The 19,277-nt window shown below is 38.6% G+C and overlaps 1 protein-coding gene across 1 annotated transcript; it reads right to left on the bottom strand.

Annotated features, from left to right (window-relative positions):
• Positions 1-828: 828 nt before the first annotated feature.
• Positions 829-16,300, bottom strand: cyp51 (cytochrome P450, family 51). The gene is made up of 10 exons (XM_084130008.1): positions 16,006-16,300; positions 14,134-14,232; positions 13,871-14,047; positions 12,677-12,803; positions 11,849-12,023; positions 11,251-11,370; positions 6,415-6,610; positions 5,304-5,399; positions 4,522-4,690; positions 829-1,176 (listed from the first exon to the last, which is right to left on the bottom strand). Exons 1-10 carry the CDS (start codon positions 16,261-16,263, stop codon positions 986-988), a joined length of 1,608 nt encoding a protein of 535 aa, XP_083986134.1. The 5' UTR covers positions 16,264-16,300; the 3' UTR covers positions 829-985.
• Positions 16,301-19,277: the final 2,977 nt, after the last annotated feature.

The raw sequence follows: 19,277 nt of genomic DNA, 5'->3' as shown, positions 1-19,277 counted from the left end.
GTACATTGTGAGTTACTGACTGTATGTTGATTTGTGGTGCAATACACGTGGCTCATTGAAATGAGAAAGTCTCTGGTCCCTTAATTATGTAGCATCAAAAACATTATTTTAAAATCAGGTGTTACAAGGGTAATTAGCAAAAGGATATTAGCAAAATATAACAATTAAAAACTGTAATCCTTGAGTCTTTTAATATGTCATCAAATGATTTTTTTGTATATAAACTATTGTTGCGCTGAATAATTAATGCATTAACTGAAACAAGGCTGTCTTGAGTTGGTTTATGTGTTTTTGAGTAATAGGAAAGAACATTGATGAATGCACAGTAAAGTTGGAAATATAAAGATGCATGAGATTTCGCATGGTTATTGTTAGCGGTGTCACAATGTAGCGCAATACAAAAAATGCAACAATATGTATCGTGGATAGTGACATAATTCACCCAAAATAAACATTTCTGTGTGAGAAAAATTCAAGTTTTCAGAGTTTTAGAGTCAGAACTACATTAAACTACTATATAATGTTGAATATAATGTATAATAATGCAATGAGGGAATATGTGTGTGTCCTGATAATGCCAAATGTCTTGTTACCACAGTAAAAAGTGGCTTACATTATGTTAAATATATCTAGTCAGAGTTCTCATCTACAATAATTCAGTATTTTCATCTTCAGAATCATGAATATTGTTATTCTGGCATCTCTATTGTCCTGTGCTTTGGGTTTCAGCACCAAGTCCAAGACTATTCATTTACACACACAATATAAAACCAAATTATGGGTGCTTTCTGAAAGTGCGTCATTGAGTATCTGGGCAATGCAGTTCAGTTTGGGTAAAATAAAGAGTTTTTATTTTAATCTTGTTTTATTAAATAAAAAAAACACACAAAATGTTTAAGATGAAATGAAACTAAATCCGTCAACCTGCAGAATCTGATGAATGTTAACTCAACATTTGTGAAACTGAAGCACTGAGGGTGTGTCGTCACTGCTGTGGTTGTGTGTTCCTCCGTGTGTATCTGATGACGGGGTTGTACGGTGTGTGGATCATGGTGGTGTAGTTCACAGCGGGAAAGTGTCCGTCAACCAGATCAAAGTCGTACAGTCTCAGCATCGTCGACCAGATTGTTTTAATCTGCACATAGGCGAAGTTTTCTCCAATGCAACGATGACGACCTGTGGAAGATCAACCAGCAAACACCACAAGCACTGTGTCAACATTCTCTTGTTTGATTAATATTAACATTAACCTGAACATTAACGACACTGCTGTCACCTTAAAAACCTACGGTACAGATGAAATATTTTTCTGTTTACATTCACTTAAAGCATAAAATATATATAGTTTTTTACGTGTACAGTAGCCATCTAATTAGTGCAAAACAAATTCAGTGCGCATGCGCAAAGTACATGCGGTTACAAAAATCACGATGCGCAAACCGTTCACATGTCGGTCAAAAATTATTGATGTTTTCCTTATATCAATTAAATGACTTATATTTTCATTCGATAATGCTTTTTATTTAATATATAGTATTTTTAAGGGATTTTATGGCACTAAATTATATTTGTTCAGTAGTTATGATTCATTTATTCTTTTTTTGAGCCTGAAATTAAAATTTCCAACTTAAACTGTCATAAATCTCGAATGCTTTGGAGCACAGACTTCAGTTTGGTCTCTTTTTAACCTGTTAAGCTGCAACCCCACTTTTGAAAAATCCCCAGAAATGACATACCCAAACTGAAACAGATACAGTTCATGAACCCTTTGTACTAAAAGCACAAGTATGATCTCGTTTGAAAGCTGACACCTGGCAGTTTATTGTAAATGTAGAATTAATTATTGTCATAATGACAAAAATTGTTATAAATAGCTTCAAAGTTTTGTAAAGTTATTAGAAATTATTTTTTATGAAACATACTCATGAAAATAAAATTGAAGTTGGCACTGGAGCAATCTAGAAATGCACTACAGCTAAAGCCACATGTCTAAACATTTTATGTTTAAAATCTGAAGATAATAAGTCCAAAACTCTGTATTTAGTTAAATGTTTTTCAAGACCATGTCAAATGACTTTATTTTGATTTGACGCTAAAATGCTACTGATGTTTATTGTCATCTTCTAACCATCTATCCAGTATATTGTCTTTATTGTTTTGTGGTGCAAACGATCCCCATTCAGTCTCAGTCTCCCCCTGCACACATTCACACCTCTCCAGCCCGGTTATGGCTCTAAATATGCATTTCTTTTGTCTGCATTATAGTTACTAACGACTGGCTATTCACAGGCTATTCATAGGGTTTCAAACCCTAATTTCTTTTCTCAAAGTTCACCTCACATTTTAAACTGTATCAAATGCATTTCTTGAATAAAGAAACATTTCAGTAAGCATTCAAAAAATAATAAAAGTATAACTTCTAGGTGGCAGGTGCACCTAGAGCTAGCTAGCATGTTAGCTTAGCACACCATCAATACACAACAATTTATGAGATTAAAACCATGTTTGTGCTACAAACTTACTTTATAAAGCAAATCGAGTATTTTAAATAATCTTCTGTGATCTAATTTGGCTTCAGATAAAAAAATCAGACAGAAAATATACTATTGGATAGTGTTCTGCACAATGATAGTCTATATAGATTAGCATTACATTATAAATATAATCTATTATTATGAAAATACCTGGCATGGCTTGAAAAACACAGGTAACTCAAATATCATTGCAAACATGTTTATTGTCTTCAAAACGTCTGTATCTGCATGTTACAGCGCGATCTCTTGTTAGCTTTGTGTGTATCAGTGACGTCCTGAATGTCACATGATTATGGCACTTCTTCATGTTCTATATAATGGACTATTATTGTGCATATAGCCTCAGGCTATTGGTATGAATTGAAAACACAATATCAGAGTATATAAGCGCTCATAAAGATTACATCGACGCATTTGGGTATAAATTCAATAAATATTATTCCTGTCTATAGAAATATGATGTAAATCTATGAGAATCTATCAATATTTCTCCAAATCTGCACATTTTTGAGCTAAAGCCCTGAGGGACGTTGTTTTGTGTATCGCTGTCATGACGACAGCACAGAGTTTTTTATGAATGGGAGCGGCTGACGCGCATAATTCATATTAAAGGTATCGACTCATTTTTTCATTTCATAACTCCTGACACAAATTAAGGCATAACTGTCACTATGAGTTTCTCAGAATACAATAGTGGTCAAATACTGAAACTTGAGTATTATATCTTTTTAATTATGTATAGTTTGTCAAGGTATAACATTAAATCTGATAGTAATTTTGAATTAAATACTGGCAACGGTTAACAGGTTAAAGACGACGCTTGGCAGATTTATTGTTGAAGTTAAAAAAAAGTTGAAAAAAATTAACTTGAAAAAATAAAAAAAATGCACAAATATACCACTAATACAAATTTTATATGAGATATATATAATATTATAAATTTGTGAGAAAAATGAAAGCCATAAATCTAAACAAGTTGTGTTCCAAGTTTGATCGTGATATCTCAAAAGATTTGCGTTCAGTGAGATGTTGTTCGGCCGCAGTACCAAACGCTTCCACTAGGGGAAATTCGCGTCACATTTATTTCCAATGCGCTCATACAACGCAAACTACACAAGTATGACTGTTTTTTTTTTTTTTTCAGGACCATTTAACCTTTTCGAATGATGTCCATGATTTTTTTTGTGTGTGTTTACACAGTAAGTGCCGAAACCTTTACCAAGTTTTGTAACATTCTGATAAAGTAAAAAATCCAAAAAGACAAAACGTAAATATTTTCAGGCAAAAATGACTGAACAGCACCAGAAGGTTAAGACGAAACTGACTGTGTGTTATCTGAATGCTCACCAAGATGGGCATTTTGACATATTGTATGCACTTTACCATTTATACATAAAATATCATGTCATGAAATTCATCTTATATTATTATTTTTCCACAGGAGGTCAGCAAAGACTCCCAATGTAAGATATTTAGAGCTGAATTAAAAGGGTTTTGCATGAATTTATTTGAAGTTATATGAAGTTATTTTGAATTTAAGTTTAAAGAATGTGCTTAAATTACTATTTATTTATTATTTATTGATCAAACCTAGTAACTTAAAGGTAAATAAAATAAAAAATAGCAAAAATTCTCCATAAAAATTGCATTAAATAGAAAAAATATGATCAAAATGAAATAAAATCAGCTTTCTGGACAAAAAAAAAACTGAAGTATAATTTTAGGGCTTTGGGTCATTTTGACCCGCGAGGGAAAGATGAAGGTTAAACGGCCTGTCCATTCAAAATCACTTTATCTCACCTGCTCCAAATGGGATGTTTTTGAAGGTGCATTTTGACATATTATATGCATTTTACCATTTATGCACAATAAACCACGAAAAGACCTCAATCTGGCTGAATTATAGGCAGCTTTCTGTGCGAGCGCTTGTGTTTCCAGGTCTGAACACTTTTAAATGAGCCGCTCATTGGAAAGCACGTGATCTCACCTGCTCCAAACGGGATGTAAGCGAACTTCTCTCCGGCTGCAGGGTTGTCGTGTAAGTATCGGTCCGGGTTAAACTCCTCTCGCTCTTCCCAGGTGTCCCGAAGACGGTGGTTCACTGTCGGAGACACACACACCTGGTGTCCCGGTGGGATGATGTATTCACCGACTCTCTGTTGAGGAAGCAGAAACACGCAGGTCAGACCAAAGCATCTCATGGCTTTAATTCCAGCAGGGTTTCAACCGGCCATTCAGAACCTCTACTAGCCAAAAAAAAAAAAAAAAAGATTAACTATGTCACATTTTATAACAAAATTTGGATTTTATATATTAATTTCTCATTCAAAGAAAATCGTGTCATCCAGCATCTCCTCTCTTCCTCTTTCATCCTCATCACCATAAATGTGTTTTAGACAGATCAATACTGTACACAGAACATCAGAAACTGTAGGATGTTGGAAAATAACAATGTCTTTTCTGTTAATCAAATGCTTTTTAATCTTCGTTATTGCTTCAATGCAAATGAACAAGCGTGTATGTGTAGTGTAGTGACGTGTGTTCATGTAAGCCAGATATGAGCAGATTCTGTGCAATACACTGTATTTAATATATCATGATGACTCACGAGTATTTGCACAGATTTGTCTTACACGAACTTCCCCAGCAAACTGAGTAAATACACTAACCCGCCTGACTGGCTTGTGATTTGACAGCATAACCCGCCACTGGTGATTCTTACCCGCATTAGTGTTAGTTTCAGACCCTGAATATCAGTAATGCTCGTACCTGAGGCGTCCTGGCCATCCTCATCATGGTCATTATAGGGGGTCGCAGTCGCAGCGTCTCCTTCAGACAGCGGTCCAGCAAACTCAAGTCTTTCAGCTGCGAGACACCAGAACAGTTCTTTAGCATCTGGGTCACGCTATTCAAAAATACATTCAAAATAAAATTCACGCACACTGTACAGCTGCTTGAATACTTCTCTTATATGAGGATGAGCATGTTTGTAAATTCGGAATTAAAAATCTAAATAGTTTTTTTTAAGATTTAGGTTTTTGTTTTTAAGTTGTTAGTTGCATAATTCTGAACAGAATCCTGAGTTTGGACGGACATGCAGTGCTTCTCTGATGCTCGTTTTGTTCCTATCAACTCTTCATTTTCTTCTGTGTTTCTCCAAGTGTCTTTACTAACTTTTCTGGGATGGCAGATCTCGATTACCCATCAGCCTATGAAGGAGTGGGACAGCTCTCAGATTTCATCAGAAATATCTTAAAGGTGAACTAAGTAACTTTTTTATCTTAACCGAACAGCTTCGAAGTCACTGGAATGGTTATATGACTGTTTTGGGGTTGAATGGTGGTCTTCTCGCACCCCTCGAGCTCCTGTGAGACGAAAAACCACCCTTGCAACTTTGGGCCGCCGGCCGCAGCATCAGGAAGTATCGCGTGATATCAGGTCTCGTGATGTAACAAACTGCTTTACGGCACTGCACACATACACTATCTAAACATTGATATGCTAGCCTTCTGTGTATTATACATACCTCAGTGGACATGGCTCCGTGCGTTCGCCGGGTTCTTTGAAAACAAATGCACATGACCAGCGGGAGAAGATGGGACGAGCCAACGGGTTTTAAAGACAGTGTTGTCAAATATCTATTCCGAAGCTGTAGGGGGAGCTCTATAGAGAAACCCGCGAGCAAAAAGCGAGAAAACAGCGAAGAAGTCGGCAAAGCTGCATAATGCTGCTTTAATTTGTGTTCTGAAGATGAACGAAAGTCTTGTGTGGTTGGAACAACATGAGGGAGAGTGATTACTGACAGAATCTTCATTTTTGGGTGAACTAAGCCTTCAATGGTTTGAGTATTGATGACTGACTGACTAAAGCAGAACATCACCTGGTCGTAGTGCAGAGGAGGAAGGTCTTCTCCACACACGGTCTTCTGTTCATTATAGCAGCGTTCCTGCAGTGCTCTGTCCCGCGCCAGGAAGAAGCCCATCCATGCACTGGTGGTGGAGGACGTGTGCTGACCCGCCAACAACAGGCCAATCAGCATCCCGGCGATCTCGTCATCGCTCAGGGGACGCCCGTCTCTACCGGGACACAGTACATTCACACTTGAAGTCTTGTAATCATTTGCTTGTGTTCACAGGTTCTCCACAGGGGGGCAGTGTCTTCATGATGTTTAGCACACATGCGCCTCCTAAAGTGTTTTGAGTCCTGACCGGAAGCAGCGCTGGTGGAGTTTAAGACCCGAACCCAAAACTGCTCACCTTAACTCAAAGATGGAGTGTGCAACATGAAAATGAGTGTTATGTAAATTAAATATTTATATCTTTATGAATAGTAGGTTTTTTATAATAAAAAATAATTATAATAATCTTTAGGATTACATTATAAAATATCATAATATAATACATTATATTAATTTATAATTTCATAATTTGTATAAGTATTATTTTTAAAAGTTTAATTATGTTTGTATAATAAATATATTTTAATATTTTAAAATAAATATTTTAATTATAAATACGTTTTTTTTATTTTAGAATAATAATTAACTATAAATAATTGTATATAATTTTATATTATATTATTTGATATTACTTTATATTATTATATTTAATTATATATATATATACAGTGGTTAAAGTGGGATTTGGCAGGTGGGGGAACCCTCAAATTTTGTGTAGGTGCAACAGAGAAAAATAACTTACCGTGGGACAACATATTGAGTGGTACATATCGTGGTATAGCAATAGTTTTGGGAGAAGAGTGTCACTGCACACTGTAAGAGTGTTGTGTACAAGTATCACAATACTTATTTACTTGATATTTTAATGGTATTATTTTGGTCCATCTACACTGATGACGATACTATGGTAAAATAGCTGACCACCACAATATGTAACACAACCTTGTTTTCACAATGTAAATTTAAACCAAAAACTATTAAGTTCAAAACTGACTGAAATGTGAGGTAGTTAGGGGGGTTCGGGGGCTGGCTCTCCCGAGAAAATGTGGATTTCTCTGACATAATTATGTGCAATTTAGGGCTTTTTAAGGCCATTTTTTTTTCTTTAAAACCTTGTCATTAGATTATTTGTCAATACCTGCTCTCTCCTCATCTTCATCTTTCTTTTTCTCTGTCTCCTTATTCTGCCCTAATTCTTCCCCTCCTAAAGCTGAACTTTGACTGATAGTCTTTTCATTTTCGTCTGTGTCAGTGAAGAAACATAGGCTCAACTGATATTTATGTTTTATGAATCATTTTCTTAGACAAGTTAATTTACTCAAGGCTACCAGGAAAGCTGTAGCCTAAGTCAGTATTGCCAATAGCAACCTTCTACAAGCTTTGGAATTTGTTAAAAGTAATTTGAAATAAGACAAATTATATTCTACGTTTAACGCAGTTGGTGGAATTGGTAGACGTTCCCTTAGGCATCATGCGCTGTGGAAACGCGTCAAAGCATTCTCATGTATTAGGGGTGTCCATGGTTAACCGATTAACCGATTAACCGTTAAAAATTGCGTAACCGAGTGAAACATTTTGCTCGGTTAAATGGGGCGTCAATGGCGTGCATTGAATTTAGTTGTAATACATTTTTGCACCACCAGAGACCGCCAGAGCGCTCCCAGACATTTGTAATGTTCACAAGAAGAAGTCATGTCATGACCAGTTGAGTTTTCGAATATGAAGCGGGCAAAGAAAAGCACAGCGTGGGAGCACTTTAAAATCGAGAACGACGGGGCAAAATGCAAGTATTGCAATGCAGTGCTTAGATATACTTCAAGTACAACCTCGTTGTTGTACCATCTCAACAGCCAACACCCGGGCATCATTAGAGAGGCGGCCGCGGAGCCTGCGAGTACCTTCGCCCAGCCTACCATCCCCACGATGCTAGCGCAAAACATGTGCAGTGGTGCTAAAGCCGAATCCATAACACAGGGGATTTGCAGAATGATTGAAAAGGACATGATGCCAATTAGTATGGTGGAGGGCGAAGGCTTTAAAGAACTGATGAATATTGTTCAACCCCGCTACAGCATTCCCTCGCGTTCGGCAATCACACGCCGCATTGAAAAACGTTATGAGGCAAAAAGAGATTCGCTCAAAGAAGATCTACAGTCACCTGATGTAGTTGCCATCACTACGGATTGCTGGACTGCTCTAAACACGGAAAGTTACATAACTATTACGAGCCATTACATTGACGAAGATTGGGTTTTAAAATCATTCGTCCTTTTAACCGAAGCCCTGCCCGTTCGCCATACAGCTGATAACCTAGCAGAGAAGTTAAGGGAGTCCGTGGAAAAGTGGGCTCTTACGGGACGAGTGATTGCCTGTGTGCATGACAACGCAAAAAACATTGTGGCTGCTAACAGAGGCGTTGATTGGCATTCTGTGTCATGCTTTGCGCATACGCTTCAGCTAGCTATAAATGACGGATTTTCTCTTTTTTTGAACCGCGTCATCTCCGCTGCTGCAAAGCTTGTGAGCCATTTCAACCACAGCTCAGTGGCAACAAAAGCGCTTGAAACAAAACAACAACAAATGAAACTGCCACCCCACAAACTAATACAGTCCTGTAAAACCAGGTGGAACAGCGTCTGTGACATGTTTGAGCGCCTATTAGAACAGCGGTGGGCAGTTACTGCGGTGCTGTCAGATCGCACTGTAACGAAAGCTCAAGATGCACGGATTTTGGAGTTAAAGGACGCACACTGGCAGCTTATTGAAGATGTTGTGCCAACTCTAAAAGCGCTCAAGTGTGCAACTACAGTTATGTCAGCAGAAAGGGAAGTGTCCATCTCAAACACCTATCCAATCACCTTTGGACTAATAAATGCACACCTACAAAGCGAAGGCGACGCGCACAGGGTTCTGGTGGAGTTTAAAACTAAAGTCCGAAACTCCCTGTCTGAAAGAATGAAGGTAGGTACCAGATGATTATTGATAATTTCACTAAGTTAAAGTTTGCATGTAGTAAAGTCTAAAATACGTGTGCGCAGGTTGATGAGCCAGAGATGTTGTCATCCCCAGCGATGACTGCGTGCATGTTGGACCCGCGCCATAAGCATCTCGGGTTCTTATCTCCAGAAAAAAGAGCGCTGGCAAATGCAAAACTCTGTAGCCTTGCAGCAAATGTTCCGTACAATGTACCAAATGTAACAGAAGCCGTTACGCAAAGTGTAGAACACAGGCAAGAGGAGGCGCCCGCGGCCCCAGCACAAAGTGCCAAAGACAGCGCAGCCACGGCGATGGCACTCATACTCGGCGAAAACTACTTTTCATCAGCCCTCACCAGTTGTGAAACAGAAGTCAAAAACTTTCTTAGCGACAGTCCCACTGGCCTAGAAATGAGCCCCGTGGACTGGTGGAAACTAAACGCCAGTCGATTTCCCAGATTGGCCAAACTTGCTAAACAGTATTTGTGCATACCTGGCACATCTGTACCTTCAGAGAGGGTGTTTTCGGCAGCTGGACTTACAGTAAATAGACTGCGCACCAGTCTCACTCCCGATCACGTTGACATGTTAATATTTCTTAATAAAAACTAAGCAATTCGAATACAAGGATTTCTGTAGAGCAGCCTGATTTAATTTGGTGCCTAATTTGGGTAATTTATTCCCTGAAAATGCAGACAAGCATATTTGGTCATTTTATTTTTTTTGGATTTTTATTTAAAAAAAGAAAAATGTGGGTCTATGCTCTTGTTTTAATTATTTCAATCAATTTTGTATTTAATTTGCCCTTTGTTGCAGTGTAAGCTATAGGCACAAAACTCACCTTGTTACTGTCAAAAATGGGTGTAGATAAATGTTGTTGTTGTACGCATTTATTTGACTGTTTCTTTGCACAAAGTTTAAAGTGTGCTATAATATGACTGCATTAAATTCTAGGGACTTGTTCACAGGCCGCGAACGCAAAAGTCAGTGACCTACTTTAAATGCTCTGTCCTTACCACTGCATTTTATTTCTATAATAATTAATTTCGTTTCAAATGTGGTCCAACCAGTTATTAAAGGTTTTAAAAATGAACTACCCCTTTCTCGTGTGTCTGTATCGCGGGGTTGCGGCGCGCACACGCACACTATGGTTAACCGAGTATTAACCGCTAAGGGCCTCGGTTAACGGTTAATGAAAAACTTGAAAACGTGCAGCCCTATCATGTATAAATATAATATATAATATAATAATAAAATATAATACAAGGGAAAACAAATGTCCGGCAAATATTGAATCTAAAACTAACTTTGCCGCGCTAAACCAGCGTGAGTGCATTTCACGCATTAGTATGCTAATCGCTGGCGTTCAGCGTGGAGGGAGGAATGAGTTTGTCTGCATGCGTGAACCGGTGTATGCGTTTAAACCAGACAGGAGTGAGAACATAACGTCGGGAAGCGTGTTTGTGAAGGCGGGGCCAGGGGGTGATATTACATTTTGATTTGATGAATGATGAGAATCATTGAATTTGATGAGAATGATTTGAATTTATTTATTTATTTATTTATCTGAGGTGCCGGAACACAGTTCCAGTCCGTTCCGGCCCACTTTAACCCCTGTATATATATATATTTTAAAATTATTTATGTGTGTATATATATATATAATAACCCCTGGGCCCTAACCCTGCTGTAAACGGTGTCATTTGGGTTTAAATTATTCAGTCGTGTGCAGTCAGTGATTTCTCAGAGTGTGTGTGTGTGTGTGTGTGTGATGGTGACATACTTGTATGTGGCGTCTATGAGCGTCTGCAGGATGTCGTTGTTTTTCTCTTGGGCTTCTCTCCGCTTCTTGATGACGTTGTAGAAGATTTTCTTGATCTCTAAGTGCGCCCGATCCCTCCGTCTGAGAACGCAGAGCAGGAACACAACGTCACGTGAACGTCTGAAGCTGTTCCTCGAGTGTGTGTGTGTGTGTGTGTGTGTCTGTGTGTGTGTGTGTGTGTGTGTGTGTACCTGAAGCTGGGCAGAGGCAGCCAGCCGGGCAGAAGTGAGTGTGTGTGTTAGTGTGTGTGTGTGTGTGTGTGTGTGTGAGTGTGTGTGTGAGTGAGTGTGTGTGTGTGTACCTGAAGCTGGGCAGAGGCAGCCAGCCGGGCAGAAGTCAGACCTTGTGTGTGTGTGTGTGTGTGTGTGTGTACCTGAAGCTGGGCAGAGGCAGCCAGCTGGGCAGAAGCCAGGCCTCGTGTGCGCGTGTGTGTGTGTGTGTGTGTGTGTGTGTGTGTGTGTGTGTGTGTGTGTGCCTGAAGCTGGGCAGAGGCAGCCAGCCGGGCAGAAGCCAGACCTTGTGTGCGCGTGTGTGTGAGTGTGTGTGTGTGTGTGTGTACCTGAAGCTGGGCAGAGGCAGCCAGCCGGGCAGAAGCCAGGCCTCGTGTGTGAATCCTCCGTCCAGATCTGCGTAGAGTTGAGCGACTCTCTCGTCCAGCATGTCCCGGATCTCACGGCCGTGAAGACAGCGGCTGGCCGTCAGGATGATCAGCTCGGACAGCGCCTCGAACAGATCTGAAGACAACGTTTAACACTTTATAAATACTGTCTCCTATTCCTGTTTAGCTGTTTCTTTTTCTTAAAGAGCCCATATTCTGCTCTTTAACAAACTCTTGTTGTTTTCAGGCTCTACTAGAGCAGGTTTTCCTGCTTGAATGTTGATTATTCTCCTCATATTCTCCATTGTTGCGGCTCCTCTCTTCCCAGTCTGTCAGTAACGCTCTGTTTACTTCCTGTCTCTATGAAGCCCCTCCCTCTGAAAAGCACACTGTGCTCTGATTGGTCGGCTGGATCAGTGTGTTGTGATTGGTCGAGCGCTTCGAGTGTGTTTGGGAAATGTCCCGCCCCTTTTCATAACCGCCAGTTTAACACACTACTAACTAACTCACCCAGGCCCCGCCCCTTTATTCTGCATATGAATTATTATAATGAGGAATATTGTGACGTGTTCGTTCCCGGAAGAAACTCAAGACTACAGTGGAGGCGTTTCAGGAGTTCAGAAACACTGACTCTGATATAGAGAAGAGCTGGAGCTTCTTCATCATCAAACATCAGCATTACACACTGAACACAGGTGCTGTTCAATAGATGTTCCTGGTCCAAATGTGAACGATTCATCAGTGCATGATATTGTAAAGGAAAAGAAACTGATGTCTCCGTCTCCTTACTTCTCTCTCCACTGTCTCCCCATCGTTTGAAATAATCTTTGGTTTCTTCTTCGATTATTTCGATGTGTTGTTTGAACTGTGCGATGTTCAGTCCGGTCTTCAGCATCTTCTTCTGCTCCAGAAATAACTGAGAAACAAACACAAATCACACCAACAACGAATGAAAGAGAAAAGTAGCCGTTTGGAGCTCAAAACAACTACACAACTCCAATGTTTTTCCCATAACAGGATCTAGTGAGCCGTCCTGGAAGCAGACTGCGAAGGCCAAAAACATTATTGCGTTGTACATGCCAAACAATTATCTCTAAACTGTAAAAAAAAAAACTGTTAATATTTACGGTAAAAAACTGGCAGCTGCGGTTGCTACCATATTCTTTACGGTAAATATCTTAGGCTTTACAAACTTAACTTAAATTTATAGTAACAAAAACTGTATTTCATTATCTGATATAATGTTAATTTACTGATCGATTGAAGTACTGGTAATTAATACACTGACAACCACCAATCACAGTGGAGATGAGAGTCACATGATGAAACAAAGCTCATCACAAACAGCTTTAACACAAGCTGAGACAGTTAATACTAATATATAGAAGGTGTACGGTCTCATTCACACTAACACTAAACACCACCAAGGTAACACATGAAATTTTAAAATGCAATAAACATGAAATGTTAAATCAACATTAAATGTAACATAAAACCCTAATGTACATCACTGATTAGAAAATATGAAAAAACAGTTAATTCAACAAAAATACATCAAATGTGAAGTGTCACGCAGGGAATTGTGGGAATGTCAATGTACGTTTTTTCACTATAAATTACACTATAAATTTTCACTATAAAGTAATATAAATTATTACTTTTCACTTCCAAAAACTGTAAATTTAACAGTATTTTACTGTAAAATTATATTAAATGTACGATTGGATCACAGTTATTCACCGTATACAGTACAGAAACGGAAAGCATTTTTACAGTCTTTTACTGTTAAAATCATGATCATAGTAATTTCTAGCTGGTGAAACAAATATATTTGTATAATGACTATAGAAATATAAATAAGCTTGTCAGTCTATACATTAAAATTCTCCAGGTTTGGCAGATAAATTATTGTATCTAATATTATATATATATATAATATTCTGTGATATTTCCAGGTTTTGCTGCGGGACTGCGGGATCTTACCGGATTGGGCACGTCGTATGCGACGCCCTTGCCGAACACGGGTGTGGTGAGGCGCGCGTAAACGTCCTCGGCGTTCAGGTCCTCGTTCTTGCTGTTGAACATGAGCGCGGCCGCGTCGCTGCCCAGGAGATACGTGAAGGTCTTGCCCACCATGGTGAAGCTGACCACGGGCCCGTACTGAGAGACAACACCATCATCATCATCATCATCACCATCATCAGAGAACAGCCTGGGCTCCACTCGAGTCTGAGAGTCACGCTCACCTTCTCGTACGCCTGCTCCAGGAACTCTATGGGACTCTTGCCGAAAGCCACAGCGTGACCCAGGAAAGGAATACTGGACGGGATATGAGGAGGAAGTTTCTGAGGGAAGAAGAGAAACTGACATGAACCTTTATACAGTGCTATGCATAAGTTTAGACACCCATGCTAAAGTTGACTAAAAAGAGGAATAAAAAATCATCTTTTGGAAATTGAACTTAATGCCTTAATTTAAAAAATTAGGAAAAATACAACCTTTAAGGACACCAATTTTCTTTGTGAATGAATAATGTATGAGTAATGTACCTAGAGATTGGCATGGAGTACTTTCCATAAGATCATCTCTCAATGCAAATCAAACCAGCTATTAGGCTAACTGAAATAAAACCATGCCAGTCTCTAGGTATGGTGAAGGCTATGTGATGATGTGCGGCTATTTTAATTCCAAAGGCCAAGGGAACTTTATCAGGATGCATAGTATCCTGGATCCATGAAGTAACTGGCCTTTAAAAATAAAAATCTGCCTGCCTCTATGGGAATTTAACATAGGGGTGTACACACTTATGCACCCTGTATTTTAAGGAAGAACATTTATTTATTTACGATACATTATTCATTCACAAAGAAAATTGGTGTCCTTAAAGGTTGGATTTTTCCTAATTTTTTTAATTAAGGCATTAAGTTCAATTTCCAAAAGATGATTTTTTATTCCTCTTTTTAGTCAACTTTAGCATGGGTGTCTAAACTTATGCATAGCGCTGTATGTGGGATAGATAGATAGATAGATGGATGGATGGATGGATGGATGGATGGAATGATGGGGATAGACAGATAGATCGATAAATGGAATGATAGAATGATGGAAGGATAAATAGATAGATGGAACAATGGAAGGATTTATGGAACTATCGATGATAGACAGATGGAACGGCAGATGCATGGATAGATGGAAAGATAGACAGAAGGATAGATGGACGAATGAAGGATAGATGGACGAATGAAGGATAGATGGAACGATAGATAGAATGATGGAAGAGTGGATAGACAGAAGAATGGAACGATAGATAGAAGGATCGACAGATAGAATGATGGAAGGGTGGATAGATAGAAGAATGGATAGATGGAATGATGGAAGGGTGGATAGATAGAAGAATGGATAGATGGAATGATGGAAGGGTGGATAGACAGATAAATGGAACGATAGATAAACAGAACAATGGAACGATCGATGATAGACAGATGGAACGGTAGAAGGATAGACAGGTGGAAGGATAGATAGATGGAATGATGGAAGGTTAGATATATAAATCAATGGATGATGCATGGATAGATGGACAGAAGAAGGATAGATGGACGATGGATAGACATAGATAGAGAGATTGAATGATCAATTGATATATATTCAGAAGGATGGATAAACAAATGAATAGTGAATGATGGATGTATAAAAAGAACATTAGAAAGATAGATGACACGTGACACATTTTATTCACTTTATAGATCCAATCCAACTTTATTTGTTAAGCACTTTAAAACAACCAAAGTACTGTACAGGAAAATACATCAGAAATCATAAATAAAAAACATAACAGCTCACATGAGGCGCAAAATTACATATTAAATACAACAATAAAATGAAAATTCGGGAACTGATTGTTTCCATAAGAGCGCTGTCTATTGTGTCATCTATAATATAGATGTTCCCGAACTATCAGCTCAGGAACTATCAGTATCAGTTCGGGAACATCTGCATTATTATAGATGACACAATAGACAGCGCTCTTATGGAAACAACACTGCACCACACAGAAATCTTTTCATGCCGTCAGTCAATCAGTCCCCGAATTGCTTGTTATTATAATAATATGCACTTACTTCATGTCCCTCGTGCTGCTTTCTGAACATGAGTTTGCTCAGGTACGCCAGTGTGAGCGTGAACACCGATGCGGCCAGGAGCAGTGACGTCACACTCATCCTCTCCACGGTCTGCTCGATCAGCACACTGCTCATCTCCAGGATCGTCATCTCACTGACTGATTTAATAACGCTTAGAGAAAGGTGTTGCCGAAAGGTAAAGAGCTGACAGACCGCTGAGCTCCACTGGCATCTCACTGATACTGTCCCGATAAACATTAACACCTGCCCGTCTCCGTTCACAAGGTTCCGCCCCCGCCTGATGTCAACAGCCCGCTCATTGGTCAAGTTGGCGTGTCTATCAAGTAACTCCATGCTCCGCGTGCGTCGCCTCGCACGCTGATTGGCGGATGCCGCCTGAACTGATGTCTGATTGGCGGACGCCTCCTGAACTGATGTCTGCTTATATGATGTCACCAGCGCCGCTGTTGGTCCAGTTTTTGCGTCTAACGGCACGAGTCTCACGCACACCTTTATTAACCGGGAAGTGCGTTTATATAAATGTAAAAAATCTGATCTGAATAGATGATTGCGGACCAAATGTGTTTAAATGTCATTTAAGTGAAAATGTTACATCTGCAAAGCATCACAAATGTATTTATGGCTGAGGTTAAATGGAAATACCCCTAAATCGAGTCCCAAAATGCAAGGGAGAACATTTTTAAAGCTTGGTCAAGGTCAAGGTCAAAGTTTATTTATAAAGCACATTTACAAGCAGTCACTACTGCCCCAAAGTGCTGTACAGGCATAAGAAATAACATAAAATACAAAACTATTTAAAAAAATATTTAAAAAACAAACAACAAAAAGTAAAATATCACAGCTCAGCCAATATTAGAACGCCAATGCAAACAAATGAGTTTTTAATAATGATTTAAAGCACTCGACAGAAGTAGCAGCTCTAATACTGAGAGGAAGCGAGTTCCAGAGCGTAGGACCTGCTATTGAAAAAGCTCTGTCTCCTCTGGTTTTCCGTCTAGACCTTGGACAGTCTAACAACAACTGGCCAGTAGATCTTAGTGTTCTAACTGGAGTGTGCAAAGTAAGCATGTCTGATAAATATGATGGTGCCAATCCATTTAAAGATTTAAAAACGAGCAATAAGATTTTAAAATGGATTCTAAAAGCAACAGGCAACCAATGGAGAGACGACAATATAGGGGTGATGTGGTCACTGCGCTTTTTCCCTGTTAACAAACGTGCCGCTGCATTTTGGACTAATTGTAATCGGCGGATTGAGCCCTGGTCAAGACCATAATATAATGAATTGCAATAATCCAAACGATTTGTAATCAAAGCATGCACAACTTTTTCCAGTTCTTTTTGGCAGATACGGCTTGACCTTCCTAAGAAGTCTGAGTTGAAAGAAACTTGATTTTACCACTGAGCTAATTTGACTTTCAAGTTTGAAAGAACCATCAATTAAAACACCAAGACTTTTTACACATGGGCAGCAGTTTGAGAATGTTGGACCTAGCACTTAAGCCTGAGATATCAGATTCTCCAAAGATTATAACTTCAGTTTTTTTATCGTTTAAATAAAAAAAAATTCAGTGACATCCAGTCTTTTACTTCATGCAAACAATTTCTCAATACTTCATCTGAGTTAGTATTAGTATTCAAAGGTAAGTAAATTTGGACGTCATCCACGAAGCAATGAAAAGAGATGTTGTATTTTTGGAAAATTGATCCCAAAGGCAACATATACAGCGAAAATAAGACTGGGCCCAAAATTGATCCCTGAGGCACCCCGCTAGTAATCGGGGCATTCTTTGAATAAAAAGGCCCGAGGTTCACAGAAAAAGACCTATCTGACAGATATGACCGAAACCACTTCAAAGCAGTGCCTGTAATGCCTGCACAAGACTCGAGTCTAGACAATAGAATCTTGTGGTCAACAGTATCAAACGCTGCAGTCAAATCTAAAAGTACTAATACAGCAGAGCTACCAGAATCAGAGATTAAAAGAAGATCATTAAAAACTTTTAAAAGAGCAGTTTCCATACTATGACAGGATTTAAAACCAGACTGGAATTTTTCACAGATATTGTATAAGTTGAGGTGCAATTGAAGTTGGGCATATACCACTTTTTCTAAAATTTTAGATAGAAAAGGCAGCTTAGAAACTGGCCTATAATTAGACAAAGCAGAGGGTTCTAAATTGTGTTTCTTCAAGAGCGGTTGTACAATGGCCTTTTTAAAAGCTGCCGGAACATACCCAGCTGAAAGAGACATATTTATCAGGTTTAAAATAAAGGGCCCAATCGTGTCAAAAACATCTTTAAAAAGCTTAGCAGGAAGGCTGTCCAATGAGCAGACCGAATGTCTTAAACCTTGAACCGTCTTTGACAACTCAGAAAAAGATACTGGCACAAAATCTTCAAAGACAGCTGTACATAAAGGTATAATGCTTGGATCAGGCACAGCACAATGGGTTACAGCCCGGATACTGGACACTTTATCAGTGAAAAATTTACAAAATCTGTCACACAAAAGGGAGCTAGGGAGAATACCAGTGTGTTCTGGAGGATTAATTAACCTATTCAAAACATTAAAAAGAACAAAGGGTTTGTGGCAGTTGTTTTGCACAAGATTTGATATATACTGAGTCTTTGCAGCTTTAACAGCGTCCTGATAGTTAGACAAACAATCCCTTAAAAGCTCGGACTTGTTTCAGAAAGTGTGCAATTCATAAATTGAGTAATTTATAATTAATGCAACTCTGTATAACTTTCAAGTAGGCCAGAATCTCAATTCACTCATAGCACTCGAATACTGTATAACAAATGTATTAGTGTTTGTTTATTGTATAATTGTAGTATAATCTCAATCACACTATAACTTTAAAAATAACATTTTGAATCAACAAATCTTCTATATCAATAATGTGCCACGTTTACTTTTATTTTTTTAAATACTTTTATTTTTTTCAAAGAATATCCAATGTTTTATATATTGTGCACCTCACCATGACTTTTTTAACTTGACTTCTTTAATAAAGGTATAAAATGTTAAAATCAGAAATAAATACTTTGCATCCATTTAGGTTCGGTTCTTTTTATATTTCTGTACATTTAGTCCCTTTCTAAAAAAACAAAACCTGTCCTCAGTTCTGCTGTCATTGCCATCATGCCAGTCATTTTAGAGTTATTCTCAGAAAGGTATTTTTAATTATTATTATTATTACCTTTAAAGTTTCTAACTAGTGTGTTTTCAAAAACAGAAAACTGTCA

Source organism: Abramis brama, assembly GCF_963993115.1.
Source record: "Abramis brama genome assembly, chromosome: 12".
Classification (NCBI taxonomy): domain Eukaryota; kingdom Metazoa; phylum Chordata; class Actinopteri; order Cypriniformes; family Leuciscidae; genus Abramis; species Abramis brama.
This window is presented reverse-complemented; position numbering and strand designations above follow the sequence as displayed.

Excerpts from the sequence above, each read along its gene's own strand:
- cyp51 (XM_084130008.1), bottom strand. The coding sequence starts at position 16,263 with ATGTTTATCGGGACAGTATCAGTGAGATGCCAGTGGAGCTCAGCGGTC. Across the intron at positions 4,691-5,303 it reads GGATGGCCAGGACGCCTCAG|AGAGTCGGTGAATACATCAT; the intron begins GTACGAGCATTA and ends CTTCCTCAACAG. Across the intron at positions 1,177-4,521 it reads TTACATCCCGTTTGGAGCAG|GTCGTCATCGTTGCATTGGA; the intron begins GTGAGATCACGT and ends GATCTTCCACAG.